General features: G+C 37.2%; 4 protein-coding genes across 4 annotated transcripts; all 4 read right to left on the bottom strand.

Moving 5' to 3' along the window:
* Window positions 1–154: 154 nt before the first annotated feature.
* Window positions 155–1,899, bottom strand: LOC6645444 (probable chitinase 10). Its single transcript, XM_002068314.3, has 3 exons — window positions 1,727–1,899; window positions 1,109–1,195; window positions 155–1,025 (listed from the first exon to the last, which is right to left on the bottom strand). Exons 2-3 carry the CDS (start codon window positions 1,172–1,174, stop codon window positions 204–206), a joined length of 888 nt encoding a protein of 295 aa, XP_002068350.2. The 5' UTR covers window positions 1,175–1,195; window positions 1,727–1,899; the 3' UTR covers window positions 155–203.
* A 4,164-nt stretch (window positions 1,900–6,063) lies between these two features.
* LOC26528987 lies at window positions 6,064–6,730 on the bottom strand. The gene is made up of 3 exons (XM_015177827.3): window positions 6,674–6,730; window positions 6,465–6,620; window positions 6,064–6,372 (listed from the first exon to the last, which is right to left on the bottom strand). The coding sequence occupies exons 1-3, from the start codon at window positions 6,723–6,725 to the stop codon at window positions 6,266–6,268; spliced, it is 315 nt and encodes a 104-aa protein (XP_015033313.1). The 5' UTR covers window positions 6,726–6,730; the 3' UTR covers window positions 6,064–6,265.
* A 439-nt stretch (window positions 6,731–7,169) lies between these two features.
* LOC6645443 (multidrug resistance protein homolog 65) lies at window positions 7,170–12,282 on the bottom strand. The gene is made up of 10 exons (XM_002068313.4): window positions 11,710–12,282; window positions 11,389–11,634; window positions 11,150–11,321; window positions 10,150–10,933; window positions 9,988–10,088; window positions 9,095–9,936; window positions 8,461–9,021; window positions 8,012–8,393; window positions 7,591–7,947; window positions 7,170–7,529 (listed from the first exon to the last, which is right to left on the bottom strand). Exons 1-10 carry the CDS (start codon window positions 12,039–12,041, stop codon window positions 7,329–7,331), a joined length of 3,978 nt encoding a protein of 1,325 aa, XP_002068349.1. The 5' UTR covers window positions 12,042–12,282; the 3' UTR covers window positions 7,170–7,328.
* A 1,833-nt stretch (window positions 12,283–14,115) lies between these two features.
* On the bottom strand, window positions 14,116–19,376 carry LOC6645442 (multidrug resistance protein homolog 65). The gene is made up of 11 exons (XM_002068312.3): window positions 19,249–19,376; window positions 18,542–18,896; window positions 18,238–18,483; window positions 18,004–18,175; window positions 17,619–17,933; window positions 16,992–17,549; window positions 16,546–16,933; window positions 15,775–16,486; window positions 15,411–15,707; window positions 14,985–15,351; window positions 14,116–14,910 (listed from the first exon to the last, which is right to left on the bottom strand). The coding sequence occupies exons 2-11, from the start codon at window positions 18,841–18,843 to the stop codon at window positions 14,356–14,358; spliced, it is 3,912 nt and encodes a 1,303-aa protein (XP_002068348.1). The 5' UTR covers window positions 18,844–18,896; window positions 19,249–19,376; the 3' UTR covers window positions 14,116–14,355.
* Window positions 19,377–19,602: the final 226 nt, after the last annotated feature.

Here is a 19,602-nt window from a genome sequence, read left to right as displayed (position 1 = left end):
TCGATAAAACCATCGACCCTCTAAAATCTCTTAATAACAGAAAGTTAAATAAATGTTATAGATATTTCGAATTATAAATGGATTTAATCATCTTTAACATTCTTTTTTTTTATTATGTTAGATAACTTAAAACAAACCAAATACGTATATCTGCTTAAAATTTCAATCAGTTTTGATTTTATTAACAATTTATTAGACTGACGTTACAATGTAGGAAGCCTTTTCGATTTACGATTTCGCAATTTTTGTTTCGATTTTGTTTGCTTTTGCTTATCCACTTGACATTTGGCAATCTTTGGATAATCGCATCGTTTATTCTCGGCATTGAAATGCAAACCAAATGGGCAATCCATAACCAGAAACATCATGTTACTGCAAAGCATAAATTTGCTACAATCATTGGCATGAGGAACTAGGGCACTTTCACTTTCATCCGAACAGAAGCCACCCATAACAGGAGGACTCGATTTTGGCTCTTCAGACACTTGACATTTGGCTTCACTTGCTCGCAGGCAGAGACGACGAGTTGGACTGAACTGTTGCCGGCCAGGACAACTACGGAGTTGGGACCGCTGCGATTTGCAGACATAGTAATCGCTGCAGGAATCCGTTTTTGGCAAAGCATAACCATTCCGTTTGCCCAGACAAATGTTGTTGGAGTTTGCTTTTTGCTTCTGCGGTCGTTTCTTTGGCTTGACAGTCGTCACAGGTTCCAACTCCTCTTCTTCCTCGTCGTCGTCATCCTCCTCATCCTCATCTTCGTCACTTTCCACGCTTTGAAATTCCTGAGAGTCAACCTGTTTATCAACTGTAAGCTTGTTTGCCTTCTCATCATCATACATGCAATCAACATTATCCGCCTCATCGCAATGCAAAGTAATGGGATTGAATCGACTTATTTCGTCACAGGATCCCACAACCGCATTGCCATTATTACATATATAATAGCCGCGACATGTCCCAAACATCGGCAATAGGGCACCATCCTTGCCCTCACATATGGATGTCTTGAACGTGAATCCGTCCTAAAACATAAAGAATTTGATGTTATCAAAACTATTTATTTTCTTTACTACATATGTACATATGTATGTATATAGAAACCTACTTGAAATCTCGCCCAAAGGGGTCGCCCTAGTGTCAACAGTATCCACACTATACCATGGATCTTCATGTTGCTGCTTGTGGCCTGAAACTGAAACCTTTCCATTAACTAAGTTGACATTTATAGACTTCGTTATGGGTAGTACTAATAGAAATTTGCATTAAATAGCAATGTGTAAGGGCAACACGGCCATCTCACATGATAAAAGAACTTCTTTGTTCTTCTTATTTATCTTCTATTACCAAGAAATGATAAGATTTTTTTTTTTTTTTTTTTTTGCACCAACATCAAACAAATGTTACAAATATGTACCATATAACAATTATTTATACCCATTCTGAACTTGATATCATCTTTCGGTTTTCATTCGCCCTTTAGTTTTAAACATATTATGCATGTCTAAAATTTTTAAATATGTACATATACTTATTCCTCTGACTTTTTTGCATATCAAGGAGCTAAAAGATTTTAAAGTCGTAAAGATAAAATCCATTCATAAAATGGACCGGAAATTATGGAGAAGATATTGTCCTCATGAATGAAATATAATTCTGTAGAATTTCAGTCTTTTTTTTTACATTTTTGCACAACAACCAAATTGTGACAAGAACAACTACTTACTTGGAGTTTTATCACAAAAAATATGGAATTTCTTGTTCAGTTTCCATTAGAATTAAATGCATAGATGGGAGCCAGTCGTCCAATATTGTGCACCATTGAGAAAACTCCGTTCTCATAGTCGTATCTACCCACACATTAAAATTTTCAATTTTCTTTACGTATTTTCGTTATGTTGATAACCACAACAAACCGCAGCGTAGTTATTATTCGATTACGATATACAATTAGGCAAATGCCATCACCAACGTACTATCAACAGGGTAAATAAATTTATTATTCATTGACTTAAGCTACTCGAGATTTCAGTGTTGAAAAGTGAGAAAATCGCCTAAAGCTAGATTTCAGTGTTGGCAAATGCTATTTTTTATATGGCGCGTTGTTTGACCACCCTGTCAGCCAAATATTTTACTCTGAATTATTGAATTAGGGAATATTCGACTGCTCTGGCTGCCGATTATTGTATTCTGAACTATATTTGTTCTCTAAAATCAAGAAATATTGTAAAATCAACAATATTTTCTCTTGTTGAGAATAGTGCGAACAAAAGTTTGAAAAGTTTGGCATTTGGCAACACTATCTCAAAATTTGACAGCTTCTTTTAGCCGGAAATAGCTATTTTAGCTTTTAGCTATATTCCCGCTAATAACTACGAAATAAATCCCCAAGGCGCCTGAGTTCGTACTCGTGGAATTTTTCTCTGTCGTTTGATACCAAATTTATGTAGTTTAAGGCTGTTTTGGACCCGAATAATTGTATATTGGAATGACGCCACTGCAAATCAGTGTTTAAAGTCCAGTGTTAATTTCATCCCTATTCCCATTGAGGTATTAGTTATTGATAAAATTATCAGTGTGGTATAATACATAAAATTTTCATTTTCATCAAGTTGCCATGGAGAAATTTGTTTCGGAAAGGGTATAAATACTGGGACGACTCACAGGTTTCGTCATTCAGTCACTTCCTTCTGTTTGGATAACAACTGAATCAATTTTTCCTTATTTTAACAAAAGTTCTTATCAACGTTTTAAAATCTTAATTTTTCCCTTTTGAAAAACATCTCATAAAACATTTTTACTCCCTCTAATTCAAAAACATTTATAAAATATTCATCGATCGTTTTTTCCTTAATATTGCGTGACTATAATAACTGTAGGCCCTACTCACCGACGATGGGATAGGGTCCAAATGGGCAATCACTGCTACTTTTGGGGGACATGAACAGCTGTACTCCTCTCCGCTATCAAACTCACCAAAATATCATTTTCCTTCCGCGATTAAGGCAGAAAGTACTGTTATAATGCCAATAAAATTAAATTGTTTAAAGCATTCGTATGTGGCTAACTCTTGGTTAATGTTTACTGCGATGTGTTTTTCTTTAATAGTCACCTTGTGAATTTAAATGAAATAAATTCAAATGCTTTTTAATGTTTTTTTTTGGTTTTTTCACTTTGCAAAAGCATGATTTTGTAAGACATTTAAACTATAACAAAATGTAGACAACTAACTTAATGAAATCTGTGCTATTTATTTATTTTTTTACTTTTTTTTATAAACTTGGTTCCTTTTAAGTGAATTAACTTGGTCTTCATGGTTTTACCATGAAACCTTACACCAAAACGAATAATGATTGGAAATCCTGGCATATCCTCATTTTTTTTTTTTTTGTTGAATATCTTTTATACCTTTACTTCGGTTCCTAATTTAAAAACGATTCGGAAGAGATCTTGTAAATAGGTCTTGTAGGAGCATTCAGTTCAAATTTTAGTGTTGAAGCCTTTTCTCTTGATTGTTTAAATTGTGAATTTGCTGATTTGTTCGATGATTTTTTGGTAAATTCTATGAAGAAGAATTGGCTATACTTATTTTTTCTTTTAAAAATCAAATTTCTATTTTTTTTTTTTTTTAAAGGATCTATTCCTGCTTGGTTCACAGGCAACCTATAATATGTTTAAACACATCGGATTGTCTTTAGGCAAGTCAAAAAGTTTTAAACAACTATTACCCCGATTAAAACGGTATGAAAGCTTAGGTTTCACTACCGTTTCTTTATGAATTTAATTATTTTTCTTCTATTTTAAATTTATTTTATTTATTATTATTGTCGCGGGAGAACAACCCAATATCGATTTGTTTTCCCTGTATCGGGAATAAACCATCACTAATTATAGTGCTCAATTTGTATTTTGTGGTCCACTGAAGGTTTAATTTGAATGTAAATACCATCAATTACAAAATTCCTTATATAAAACAAGTAAACGATAAAATGTGTATTTGAAAGTCCTAAAAACCGCTCATTACAGAAAACCTCTGTAACAATCCCACTGTCTCCTGCAATAAGAAATTCCTTTCTAACATTTGATTCTCCAATTGGACAACAAAGAGTGTAATGAACATTAAAATTCATACACAAGAGACAATACACTTGTCGAAATAGTCTACTAAGATGCAAAAAATACATAGTTCTTAAATACTTAATTCTTTTTTATAAAAAAAATACAGTAAATAAACTAAGCAAACATAACAAAAAACAATGCCATTTTATTATTTCACATGTTTAAAAGTGAATTAATTCATAATTTTTTTTGTAATATATTAAAAGTTATTCATTAAATATATATTTATATTAATAAATATTTGGGTACCCCATATCTGGTTCTCGATGTTCGATTAGAGTTATCTATATCTATGTTGTGATTATCGATTTTAATCGATAATTATCAGTGTGGCTAAATACTTAAAATTTTCATTTTCATCAAGTTGCCATGGGGAAATTTGTTTCGAAAAGGGTATAATTACTGGGCCAACTCACAGGTTTCCTCATTCAGTTACTTCCTTCTGTTTGGATAAAAACTGAATCAATTTTTTCCTATTCCAATAATAGATCTAATCAGAGTTTTTAAACATTTATTAAAACATCTCTTAAAACATTTTTATTTACTAGAAACAAAAGATCCTTGCCCCAATATATTTAGGTCCTTTCAGCGTCTCTTTGAGTAGCCATATTTTCCTTATTCGAAAACATTAAACGATTTTTAAAAAAATTTTTCCCTAATATTAATATTGCCTGACTATAATAACTGTAGGCACTACTCACCGAGGATGGGATAGGGCTCTTGGTCCATCGGAGCAATGATCATTACTTAGGAGGGCATGAAAAGCTATACTCCTCTCCGCTATCAATCTCAGCAAAATATCATTTTTCTTCCTCTATTGGTGGTACAACTTCCCCTCATGACTTGGGAGGACATGAAATGCTGTACTTACTTTTCGTTTCAAATCTCTTACAATAACATTGCAAAGGCGTTTGACATTAAATATTTCATTGTTTATCGCTGGTTCGAGGTCGATAAAGAAAAATGGCATCGGGTTCTTGGTGTGGCGGATGTTTTGCGTTCGTCTCGGATAAAAGACAATGGGGGGCTGTGGGGAAGGCATGTACGTCCTTACTTCTATTAGTACGGATTATTAATCTCTAGCGCAGCTCCCAAGTTCCCAAAGTCCAACATATTGGATATCATAACACGAACTGGATTACCTCAGTCTGACTGGTAGGTAAAGTCATCACTGCCGATCGCTTCCTTGATGTGATTGACCATGCCAGTGATGCCTCTCACATTGGAAATGAAAATCGGAGGTATCTTGGCTAGGAGTGTTACTTTTTTTATATAGTAAAAACTGTGGAGAAAAATAAGCTAAATAAAATTAGATATATTAAGAAAAATCGAAATAAAATAAAGAATATAATTAAGACAAACTAGAAAAAAGTCAGAAAAATTCAGAACATATTGTAAATTCTGTGTAATCCTATATAACGCTTTTTTAAATAACAATTGCCATTCTATTCTTTAAGCGATAAAAATATTTGTAAATTAAACTACATGTAAATTCTACATATAGAAACGAAAAGGGAAAGCAGAATATACAGCAACAGAGTACCAGCTGAATATATTTCTCTCTTTAAATCATTTTATTATTCTCTTTAAAATTCCATCTCTTGCATTGTAAGCTTGCAAAATTTCGCAGCTGGTTTGTGCCTTAACTTTCACTTATGTCTTGTGTAGAGATATTTTTATGTTCATGGTTTGTGTCTTGGATTAGTTTTTCTGCATATTTTGTTTATGCCTCAAACTATGCAGCTCAATTATTATTTTCTTTTCTGCAGAAGTATGCTGAACAGGTGCAAAAACACTTGTTACATTGCTGTTATAACTTTTTAGTTTTAACACAAACCATAGCACGGAATACCACCTTATGTTCTGGCCAAATCGTCAGGTATATCTGGCACTCGCTTAACACTTATTTTTTTAGCACTAACACTATAAATATTTAATACCACCTGCTTAATTTATTTTAAAACGATAACCACGAATAAAACAAGTTTAAACTTAACTAATACAACAAGAGAACTCTCCATTTTGGATGAATCCCATGGCCCATTTAACACGGATCCGGATTTCAAGTTGTTATTTCTCAGCATACATTTGCTTTTATATCCTAAATATAATGTTCAAAAGCAACATTTTGAAATTGAAAACGATATTAATCCATTTTATGGCCAAAGAATATTGTCCAACGTGCATATGTGGGACTTGCTTCGCAAATATAAGTCTCCATTGAGCAATATAAATTATCATAATTCGTATAATCTTAAATAAGATGAAAAATTCGTCAGTATTTTTCAATACGATTATCAACATTATTGTTTATATGTTAAAATGTATTTTGGTATTTTACTTACTTTTCCTTTTAAGACAAGCAGCAATATTTAAATGACACTTTGATGCATATTTTCGTATACAGCCCTCATTTTCATCTAAGAAACAAACGGCAGTTGTCTCATTGAAAGGCTCGCAGCTTGTTGCCAAAGGACAAATCGGTGTGGCTGGAATACCCACTAAAATGTTGATAAGTAAGAAAGTGTATCACTCCTTCCATTTAGCTACATACCCCAAAAAATGGCAAAAAACCAAATTATAAAGTATTTCTGGAGTTTCGTCATCTGTATTAAAGCGCAATATCTAAAGCAATGCGGCTAAAGATATAAAACCATCGAAACGCAGCAATTTGGATCTGATAATACTCGTAAGATAAGATAAGCAGCAAACACTGTTTGACTAAATTTCGGTACGTACCAGCGGATTCTGTGTGTACCAGAAATTTTAGAACATGCAACAGAGAAGACCAAAAATATTGCTACAGTGCTTATCATAATTACTCACTTTTAAACGAAATAAACACATTGGCTGAAAATTTTTCCCAAATGACATATTCCTTTGAATCTTTCAAAAATGAGTGTCAACAAAGTATAGTATAATTTATTTTGAAAAACTTTAAAAATTTTCTTAAAATCGGTTCAAAGTTTAAACTCCTTGGCGGGTTATAAATATGATAAGCACTGTACAAATAGATTTATAGATATATAATCAAAGATCTATAAATCTACTATCCACTATCTTAATCTATCTATTTATGATAACAAATTCTTTAATTTCATTGTTTTAACATTTATTTTTATTGTCTGAATTATGTAAAAATTGTATATCATGCATAGGGCTTAAAGGTTTGTGTCTTGGCTTTAATAATTTTGTTCACTTTCTGTTTTTTATGTGGTTTTGGTTTGACTACGATATAATTTGGCATAGATTCCATTTTTAGACAAAAGCTGAGAGTGCGAACCCTGCTCAACAATGCGACCAGCTTGTAGGACACATATAATATTGGCATTCTGTACTGTCGACAAGCGATGGGCAATCACAATACAAGTACGGCCCGAACAGGCTGAATCCAAGGCTTGTTGAACCACCTACATGGAGAAAGAAGGTGGCTTAAAATTGTATTTAAAGTTGGAAAAACTACTAGCATACCCTTTCACTTTGAAAGTCGAGGGCCGAAGTGGCTTCATCTAGTAGAAGAATTTTTGGATTTCTTACCATAGCTCTGGCTATGGCAATACGTTGTTTTTGTCCTCCGGACAATTGTGTACCCTTTGATCCCAAAACAGTCTCATATTGAGCAGGTAAAGTCATGATAAAATCATGGGCATTGGCCATTTTAGCTGCCTCCATTATCTGTTGCATTGGCACTTCGCGTGAATTATCCCCGTAGGCTATATTTTCGGCAATTGTTTTCTCAAAAAGCGAAGGCTCCTGTGAGACTATGCCCAGACGTCGACGTAATGATTTCAAGCCCATATCGTGATGGATACTTTCCTGATCAATAAGCTAAGAGAATGAGAGGGATAGAGGTTTGTAGAAATTCATAAGCAAAGGATTTCTATGTACTTACAATCTGTCCAGCATTGGGATCATAGTAACGCATTAGCAACTGAACACATGTAGATTTGCCAGAACCCGAAGCTCCCACTAGAGCCACTGTCTGTCCTTGCAGCACATCCAAATTAAAATTATCCAATACCCGTAGATGGGGACGTGAGGGATATGAGAAATTCAGTTCACGATAACTGACACCTTGATCGACAACATTTGTCTTATTTGTTCTGATGACATTCCCATTGATTATTTCTTTGCCCTTTGGCGATTGTATTGAAGGACTTCGATCTATTATCTCATACATGCGATTAGCCGATAATAGAGCCGCATTGAAGGCGGGTGTAAAAGCCAGAGATTGAGCCAATATGAAGAGACCATACAACATGGTATTGGATATTCTGTTTTGCAAATAAAATAAAAACAAACCATTACGTGGATATGCGAGTTATTGGATTTTGCACTTACTTCATAATGGTCTCAAATTTGATTTTCCCATCGGCACACATATGTCCGCCATAGGTCAAGGTGACTGCATAGCCAAAGAACATTAGGGTTTTGCCCAAAGAATTGACTACACCTCGCCATTTCAGGCGAGTCAATATTTGTTTCTCATATCTATCTACTTCTTGATCATAGATCTTAATTAAAGCCTCTTCTCGTCTCAGACCAGCTACTGTTCTTATTTGAGTTATAGTTTCGGTCGCTATGCGACTTGTTTCCTCTAGAACAGCTTTCTCCTTCAATGCCGACTTTTCACCAAATCTTGCCTCAAAAACAATCGAAGCAATCATAAAGGGTGAAGTGCTGAGGCAAATCAATGCCAATTCCCAAGAATAGGGAAAAGCAATGGAAATACTGCAAATGAAATTGGTGAAGGCTTGCAATATATTACTCAATGGAAAGCCAATGGCACCCTGGACACTAGCCGCATCACCCGCCAGACGAGCCGATAGGGCACCAATACTATTCTCCTTCTCATCAAACCAGCCCATTTCCTGTTGCATTATGGCACCAAAGGTTTTCGATCTGCAATTTAGGACGAGTTAAAGGTGTATCATTAATTGGACATCTATTTTTTAGATGGAATTGCAAAACTAACCGCATTCTCATGGTCAGCCAAACGCCAGCCAAATTGAAGAAATATGTTTGTATGAAACAAACTATACCCGCACATATACCAATCACCAGGGATATTATGGACATGGTGGCACTTTGATCCAGTACCTCTTCATCGGTGGGCTGTGCCAGTGAGCCATATAATTCGGCCAAGACTATGGAAAACGCTGGCATTGTGATGCCATACAAGCCAGCACATATGGCACCGATGATCAGGAAACTCCATTCTGGACGTGCCCAAGACAAAACCCGAAAGAATGTCTTGATATAATTGGCTGATGGTTTCTCGTTCTTCTCTTTTTCCAATTGCTTCTGAATTTCACTTAGTTGGCCATTAAAACCATTTAAATGTTTCATTTGAAATTCGGTATTCTTTCCCAGAGAGACTATTGAATGATTCCTTGTGTATTTTTCAGGATCATCCAAAGATAACTTGCGTTCCTTCTCTTCCTCGAGTTCACTCAGCATTTCCTCGGCCTGATCATCGTAGGAGTGTACGGTAACCATTTTATAATAAAATCCTTGTAACTTCATTAGTTCCTCGTGCGTTCCCTGTTCGACACATTTGCCATGTTCTATATAGATAATACGATCGGCATATCTAATGGCCGATAGACGATGGGAGACCACCAAAGTGGTGCGTCCCTTACAGGCCTTATCCAAAGCGGATTGTACCAATTTCTCAGAATGATAATCCAAGGCCGAGGTAGCCTCATCGAGTAGCAGAATCTTTGGCTTTTGTATTAGGGCACGAGCAATGGCAATCCTCTGACGCTGTCCTCCCGACAACTGGACACCCTTCTCACTTATGTCAGTGTCATAGCCCTATCAATTAAACAGTTAATAACTGAAAATTAATAGATCCGAATCTCTAACCTTATTTAGTGATATGATAAAGTCATGGGCATTGGCTGCCTTGGCGGCATCTTCCATTTCTTTATAGGTTGCATCTGGCTTGCCATGCCGTATATTTTCACCTGATAAATGTTAAGAGTTCTTGATTTTATTTAGCATAAACATCCCCAATTAATTACTCACCTATGGTACCTAGAAATAGAACTGGTTCCTGACCCACAACAGCCATATTTGATCTTAACCAATTTAAATTATACTTTTTTACATCTTCACCATCTAAGAAAACTTGTCCAAACACCGGATCATAGAAGCGTTGCAATAATTGCAAACAAGTGGATTTTCCGCATCCCGATGAGCCGACCAGAGCCACTGTATGTCCCTCTTTGACTGTGATATTTAAGCCCCTCAACACGATGACATCCTCCCGGGCCGGATAGCGAAAGAATACATCACGGAATTCAATATTCCCTTTTAAGCCATAATTCAAAATTTTACCAGCCTTCGATAAAGGATCAATGAGCGATACACGATCAATTACATCATAAATGGCCGATGCCGAACCACGAGCCATGGCAAATGTCTCAAGGAATGGCGAAGTGCGTGACAATTGATTGGCACTCACAATAATTCCCGATATGACAATCATAACCACAGCTGGAGTATATTCCCTCTCCTCAATGGGTAGATCACTATTGCGATAGAATAATATCAAATTGGCACCATACCAAAAGGCTCCAGCACCGGCTATAAACATCATGGCCTTCATTACTGTATCACTGAGACCAGAGAAGACCCCCTTCCATTTGCCAGCCTTGAGAGCTGGTTGCAAAAGGTTATCATAACGCTGGGATTCCGATTGTTCGCCACCAAATGCCACTACAGTTCGAATGGCACCGATTACCTCCTCGACCACTGAGCTGGCTCTCACGTAGGAACTTTGTTCGCGAGTTGTCAATTTGCCTTGGTACTAGAAAATCAAACAAAAATTCCGAAAGGAAATTAGGTCTAGAATGCCTAGAATTGGCATTTGTATATCTTGCGGATTGTCAAATTTATCGAAAATATTTTCAAAGTGATTAAATTTGCCCCTTGAAGTATGCAATATATAGTCAAAGTCTTCAAAAGGGTCATTAAGAACTGGAAAAGTCCTTTATAGCAATATCCTTTTAAAGTATAAACTTACATGAGCCACCACAGCGTTAACAATCATGGTTAAGGGTATATAGGCAATTATGGATAAAGCCAATTTCCAGCCATAGACAAAGGATAAAACGACAGATAGCACCACTTCGCATAAAATTTCAATATAATGCCCCAAATTTTCGGCAATGCCACTTCGAATTTTCTCCATATTACTAAAGCAAACCAAAAAAAAAATAATCAAATTAAATTAAAAAAAACTTTTTTTTTTGTGACACTTACTCAGTTATTCGTACAGCGAAATTCTGATCTTTGGACATATCATGCCAACCGATTTCCTGACTTAAAGTTGACTTGAAAAATTCCCTTCTCATGCGCACTGTGATCCGTAGGGCCAGACGATTAAAGATATCCACATAGGCAATACCCGATACTAACATTAATATGGAATCCAATGTTAATAGTATACCAAATGAGACACTATCTTTGCGCAATTCCTGCATATTCTCCTCATAGCTGGCATTAGTTCTAAAGGTATTCACATACACATACATAGTTAAATATATATAGTAGAATTTGCATATATATGCAATATATTCTTACAATATTTTGCCGCCACCAAATAGGGGTAAAGCAACTGTACTGGAACTGGTACCTGTGCCCAGGGTGCGATCAATGAACATGGCCACCAATTCGCTATATACCACTATGGCAATGGGATAGACTAGGGATTGCAGTATCGCCGATATGATGCCAAGAATAAGTAGACAATAATCCGATGCACGAGCATAGCGGAAAAGTTGATGATAGTTTGTCATCGGTGATTTAGGTGCCTTCTCTTTGGATTTAGTCTTATGCTTTTCTGCTGATGATATACTTTGTGGTTCTTGCTGATGTCCCTCATCGTCATCATTTCCATTGGCTTCTATTGGCATTGAACGGGGTTTTAACTAGTTGACCGCAAAGGTTAATTAATAGTTAATAAACGCTAGGAACGAGGAACATCAATTACACACACAAACACACACACACACACCAAATCAGGCAATAGTTGTCTAAAACTTTTACTAATTTATTTATTTTCTTCTTTCACCAAACACAAACTCTCTCTAACTCTTTTATTTTCACTCCCTTTGTTTCTTTTTTTTTTTTTGCTGTGACTCTTTTTAATTATTTCGTTTTTCACTTTTCAATTGAGGAGCGCGCGCAAAGAACAACAAGAAGGCAAAAAAAAAACACACACACAGAAGAAATTCTTTCGTTTAGTTTTCCTTTAGCTTTGCCTTTGGCTTTGATGTGTTTTCCCTTTGAAATGCAGACTTCAACTAATGTCTCGCCCGCTGAAGTGGTTCGACTTTTATCAATTCAAGAGCAGAGAAAGAGAGAGAGAGAGTCCATCATTGTTTGGGCAGATTCGGTTCAGTATGTCTAATAATTTTCTATGATGGCATTTGATTAATATCAATTGAATTGATTTTGCTCAAGGTTTCTAGCCAATGACTTGCGAAAATACCAAAAAAATTAAAAAACGCATAATAGGTGTAAAAAGTTAGGTCAAAATATGACAAAAATTCCTGCATAATTTCATAGAGACAAAAGGAAAACCATATAATAGTATCTAGTAGTATTTGCAATTAGATTGGCGACTCGTTCAGATTATATGGCAATGACCGTGACTTTTTGGCGCTAGAATATATTGTATGTACGTACATATGTATGTATGTATGTATGTATATGATAAGATATGGCTACTAATAATGTAAGATTGATGTAAAATGTGAGATACTTTCAGAAGAGACTCAAGTCAAGTCAAGACGCAGAAATGGAATAGATAAGATATATGTATGTATGTATGTATGTGTGTGTATATAGGTGTATACGGCATAGAGAAAAGAAAGAAAAAACCAGAGGGCCGGGGCTAACTTCGACCGCGTCAAAGTTTGTATACCCTTGCAACTTTTTTGGTAACTTTTTCCTTACCTATAGCCATTAGAGTGGAAACACGTTTAAGCTAAAAGAGCTAATGTGTCCGAAAGAACGGCCTACATAGCAAATAACGAAGATATTGATCAAAGTCACTGTTTTCCACCGATCGTTCCTATGGGAGCTATATGATATAGTCACCCGATCTTTATCCAATTCGGCACAGTCATTAACAGATATATTAAACTAACAAATCATTAATTTCAAAGCAATCGCGGCAAAAGTAACGAAGTTATTGACCAAAGTCACTGTTTTCGAAAGATCGTTCCTATGGGAGCTATATGATATAGTCACCCGATCTTGATCAAATTTGGCATAGTCGTTTATATGTGTAATTAACTCACTTATACTAAATTTCATGACAATAGCTCAGAACATAACGAAGTTATTGAGAAAAATCACTGTTCGTGACTTTGGCGGTTGTATGGGAGCTATATGATATAGTGATCCGATCCGGCTGAATCCGAGATATACAACGCCTGCAGTATATACAAGCCTACATGCAAAATTTCAGCTCTGTAGCTCCAACGGTCTAGGAGGAGTTTGCGTTGATCCAGACGGACGGACAGACGGACAGACGGACGGACGGACGGACGGACGGACGGACGGACGGACATGGCTATTTGAACTAGTCTCGTCGTGCTGATCAAGAATATATATACTTTATATGGTCGGAGATGCTTCCTTCTATGCGTTGCACACTTTTGACCAAAATTAATATACCCTTTTTGCAAGGGTATAACAAATAGATAAGATGTAGTGCAATAATAAAATATGTAAATATTCTTGTCTATATGATTTGTTTTCAAATCTTTATTGTCAATTAAAAGTCAATAAGTTTTTGTGAAAAATCTTTATTACACATATAATATGGTGATCAAATTTTAAGAAAACAAAAAAAAAATCAACCCCAAAAGTACAAATCTTAAGAGGTTTTCTATATAAATATATAATATTAGAGTATTTCAAAGGTTAGTTTAAATTAATTTACAAAAAAAAAATATATATAAATTTTAGAGAGTTTTCAAATATTTTCAATAGGTAAGGCGACCTTTTAACATGTTTTTGAGAATAAGTTTAATCAGAGTAAACAGGGAGAACGAGATTTTTGCATCTCCCCATTTAACTTACATATACAATTTCTGCAATGTTCGTTTTTCAATCAATTTTATAAATTGATTTACCTGGATATCTAAATGTATATATTTATTTGGCAATTCCGAAAATACTTCAATTGCCTTATTTATCTTTTCATGCAAATTCTAATCAATCTGCTTTCTGAGTCTTGTGCAATTTAGCATAGATACCACCCTGTGCAATCAATTGCATGTGATTACCCTGTTCAACAATTTCACCACCCTGTACAACGCATATAATATCAGCATTTTGTATAGTTGACAAACGATGAGCAATTACAATACAAGTACGACCCGAACAGGCCGAATCCAAGGCCTGTTGGACCAATTGTTCACTCTGCAGATCCAAGGCGGAAGTTGCCTCATCCAGCAGCAGAATCTTTGGATTTCTCACCAAGGCCCGAGCAATGGCAATACGTTGCTTTTGTCCACCCGACAATTGAGTACCGCGAGCACCCATGCGTGTGTCATAGCCATTGGGCAGGGATATTATAAAACTATGAGCATTGGCACTCTTGGCAGCGGCTATAACTTCCGCCATCGAGACGGCACGTCGATTATCTCCGTAGGCTATATTCTCGGCTATGGACCGCTCGAACAGTGTTGGCTCCTGAGCGACAATACCCAGACGACTGCGTACCCCGTCCAGAGTCAAATCATGTTGGATGTCATCGTGATCAATGTGCTGGCAGGAAAAAAGAAAACATTTCTCAGTCAAATAAGTTCATTAAAAGAAATCTTTAAGTTTTCAATGCTTACAATTGAACCACTGTCTGGATCATAGTAGCGCTGCAATAGCTGAACACATGTGGATTTGCCGCAACCCGAATGTCCTACCAGGGCCACTGTTTGACCTCGAAGGACCTCCAAGCTCAAACCGTTCAAAATTTTGGCATCCGGTCGTGTGGGATAATGGAATTCAATATCACGATATCGCACACCCTCAAAGAGATTCAACTGCTTGGCCAAAGTATTTTTGATAGTACCCATTGGGGAGACAATGCGTGGTTTACGATCAAGGATTTGGAATAGACGATGAGCGGCCACCAAGGCGGCGGTAAATGCCGGTGTAAAGGCCAACGATTGGGCCAACATCATGGAACCATACAAAAGTGTTTCCGATACTCTGCAAAGGTGAAAGTTTTTGAAAATAAAATGAAACAGAAGTCTACTTACTTCACTTACTTGATAATATCCTGGAATGGCAATTGTCCCTCAGAGACCAAAACTCCACCATAACAGAGGGCCACAGCATAGGCAAAGAAGGCCGATGCCTGCATGGTCGAATTTAGAATGCCTCGCCAGCGTAATTTCTGTCTAATTTGTCTCTCCACACGTTGGATCTCGATTGTGTATTCCCTTATGACATCAGCCTCACGTCTCAAGCCGGCAACTGTACGAATATTGGCTATGGATTCAGTGGCAATGCGACAAGCCTCCTCCAGAATTTGTTTCTCTCTCACCAGAGCCGTTGACATCATTCTGAGAGAAAATGGAAATACATAAAGGTATTCGATCTGGTGTAGTGAATGATTTCAATAATACTCACTTGGCCTCCAAAATAACTGAGCCAACAATAATGGGACAATTGGCCAAACATAATAAGGCCAATTTCCAACTGTAATACATGGATACGGTAACACCGGAAATGAAATTGGATAATGCCTGAATCATGCCACTCAATGGATAACCAATTGCTCCCTGGACACCAGCCGCTTCACCAGACAATCGTGCCGATAAAGCACCCACCGAATTCTGTTCATCATCGAACCAACCGATCTCCTGACTGACCATAGCCTTAAAGGCCATTGCTCGCATCCGTGTGGTTAACCAGATGCCAGCATAATTGAATAGATATGTTTGCAGAAAGCAAATCAATCCCGTAATGACAGCCAATCCTAGACAGGACCAGGACAGTACAGCAGTGCGGCTGAGGGCAACACTTTCATCTTCTTCTGCCAGAGCAGCATAGAATTCACCAAAAATAACAGAGAAAGCTGGATAGAGGCATCCCACAGCTATGGAACTGATGCCACCCAAAATTAGATAACACCATTCGGGACGAGAGAGACGAACTATTCTGGCGAAAATGTGAAAGAAATTGGGCTTCTCGGCTGGTTCATTCGCCTGCTGCGAGGCATTCGTATCCTTGGAATTAAGTTTAACAATCGGTTCATCGAATTGTACGCTATTCTTTTGATTCTTTTCAAAATTGAGGGGACTCGTCTCAAAGGATTTTTCATATAGAGCCATACTTTTGCCTGAGAAATTAAATTTGAAATCGATTTTCAACTTCTCGGGGAATATTCTTATTACTTACGTTTAGTTTCATCGATATCCTCTTCCTTTTCCGTATCATCGGGCATTTGAATATCCCCGGCCCGCACCATACTGTAGTAGGCACCCTCCAATGCCATTAGATCATCATGTGAGCCCTCCTCCAGGACCTTACCCTCGTGTATGAAAACAATCTTATCGGCACCCCTGATGGCAGACAAACGATGTGATACCACAATGGTAGTGCGTCCTTTGCTAGCCAAGTCCAGAGCCTGTTGCACCTGCTTCTCCGACTGATAGTCCAGGGCAGAGGTTGCCTCGTCGAGTAAAAGAATCTTCGGATTCTGTATCAAAGCACGGGCAATGGCAATGCGTTGCTTCTGGCCACCAGATAATTGAGAGCCACGTTCACCTATCATAGTCCGATAGCTCTAAGAAACAAACAAAGATCACTACCGCTTTTAGTTATGGAGGGCAAGTCAAACTTACCTCGGGCAAACTGGTGATAAATTCATGAGCTCCTGCTTGAGTGGCCGCCGCTTCGATTTCCTTTTGTGTGGCATTTGGTTTGCCATAGCTGATATTTTGCGCTATTGAACCCAAGAATAATACTGGCTCTTGTCCCACAACGGCAATATTTGAACGCAACCATTGTATATTGTATTTCCTGATGTCCAAATCATCCAAAAGTACCGAACCAAAAACTGGATCATAGAATCTCTGCAGCAATTGGACACATGTCGATTTACCACAACCCGATGAACCAACCAGAGCCACTGTCTGACCAGCCCGTATCTTGATGTTCAAGCCGCGATGAACTATAACCTCTGGTCGTGAGGGATAGCGAAAGAAGACATCCTGAAATTCAACATCTCCCCTCAAACCATAGTTCAAGAGTTTGCCATCTGTCGACAGGGGATCAATTTTAGATGGCAAATCAATGACCTTGAACAAATTCGTTGCACATCCTCGGGCAGTGGCAAAACTCTCCAAAAATGGTGCAGTTCTTGCAATATTATCAGCTCCCACAATAATGCCAAAGAAGGCCTAAAATCATATAATATATACATATTGGTCATATAAATAGAAATATAGATAAAGTTCTGGTCTACTTACAATCATTAAAATAGCTGGAGTATATTCCTTATCCTCAACATTACGATCGTCTAGAATAAGATTTACACCATACCAAAATGCACCGGCACAGGATAAGAAGAGCATGGACTTCAATACAGCATCCGATAGACCCGAGAAGGCACCCTTCCATTGACTTGCCTTACGGGCGGGCACTAGGAAATTCTCAAAACGTTCAATTTCCGCCTTCTCACCACCAAATGAGACCACTGTGCGTATGGCACTCAGAATCTCTTCAGCTAAATTGCCAGCTCCGGCATATGACTCTTGTTCACGGGCCGTCAGTTTACCTTGAAACTAATCAAATAAGTAACAAGCAATGAGTAATGGAATCGATCGAACGCATAAGGCAACGATGTAAACCCACCTTGGCCACATAAATATTGACCACTATGACCAGGGGTATATACGAACTGACAGCTAAGGTCAATTTCCAGCCATAGGCAAAAGATATGGCCACCGTTATAATGAAACCGACAATTAGATAAAGAAAATGCCCCACCTTTTCCGATATGCCATCACGTATTTTTTCAATGTCACTAGGAATCGAAATATTTATAAAGATATACATCAATGGCTCATTCATTTTTTGGAAACTTACTCAGTCATGCTTTGGGCAAAGTTCTGTTTACTGGCCAAATCATGCCAGCCAATATCTTGTCGCATTACGGCCGTAAATAATTTAATTCTCATCCGTGTTACCTGACGCAGAGCAACAAAATTGAATATATCCACCGAAAATATACCCGATATGAACATAACAACCGATGCAATGGTTAGCAATATGCCATACGAGATGGAATCATCATATAAAGCGGAATTATTCTCCTCCCGTGTGGCATTGACTCTGTAAAGGAAATAAGGACATCTAAAGGCTTAAGGGAGAGAAACCAAATTCTACTCACAATACTTTGCCACCGCCAAATAGAGGCAAGGCATTTACATTGGAGCTAGTACCATAGTCCATGGCACGATCCACCAGCATGGATGTGAATTCACTATAAATGATGACCACAGCTGGCAAAGTTAGAGCCTTGATGCAGCACATGATGAAACCGATGAATAGCCAAAAGAGTTCACCCCATGTCGAGAATCGAAACAATTGCCAAAAGCTTATCGAAGGACCCGACTCCAAGCCAGGGGCTACGGGTATTTCCTCCAAGGATTTGGCTTCGCCCGATGTCGAAGAGATGTCATCGCGATCCATCGCGTAGACGTGTGTGAGTGTCAAATATAATTATTCAATGGACGGCTATCGATCTGTAATTTAGAACACATTCTTCTTTATATAGAGCTCTCTATCTCACTCTTTCTCTCTCTGTTCTTTGATCATTTTTTCGTGATATATTTATATGTCAGACAAGACGAGACGCAACGCCAAAAAGGTTAATTCAATTAAGCAAACACTGCTGGCTGCCTGCTCTCTTGAATGTTATAAGATTTTTTTTTTTTGTTTTTGCTCTGCTTGGTTTCCATAATAATGTTTGCTTTTTTCTATTGACCCTTAGGGTTAACAAGTAATAGAATTCCATAAATATATACATATATACATATATATATATATCAATTGTGGCTCCCTATGGCTCCATTTTATTTACACCTCTTGGCCCACCTTTTGCTTGATTGTTGGTCCTTTATCTTGGAGACTTTCTCAATGATTATTTAGAGTCTATATGTATATGTATAGTAACTAGTTCTGCCGATGCCTCCGATCTTGTTTGCTCGCTGGCTAGAGCTTGACTGACTGGCCAACTGCCTTGGGGCATTCATTTAAATTTCTGATTACAGTTAAAGTTCAAATTTTCAATTGATCGTCGTATCATATTGGTCTTGGATTCTCGGCCATTGATTGCCAGCCTTCGGCTCTTATATTTTTACTTGTATATCTAACTAAACTATGAATATTTACATATATTTCTAAATATGTATATAGTTCTCTCCTTAAAAAAAAACATATTAAACATAT

This window comes from Drosophila willistoni, assembly GCF_018902025.1.
Source record: "Drosophila willistoni isolate 14030-0811.24 chromosome XR unlocalized genomic scaffold, UCI_dwil_1.1 Seg143, whole genome shotgun sequence".
Lineage (NCBI taxonomy): Eukaryota > Metazoa > Arthropoda > Insecta > Diptera > Drosophilidae > Drosophila > Drosophila willistoni.
The sequence above is the reverse complement of the archived record's forward strand: the minus strand, read 5'-3'. Positions and strand labels throughout refer to the sequence as shown.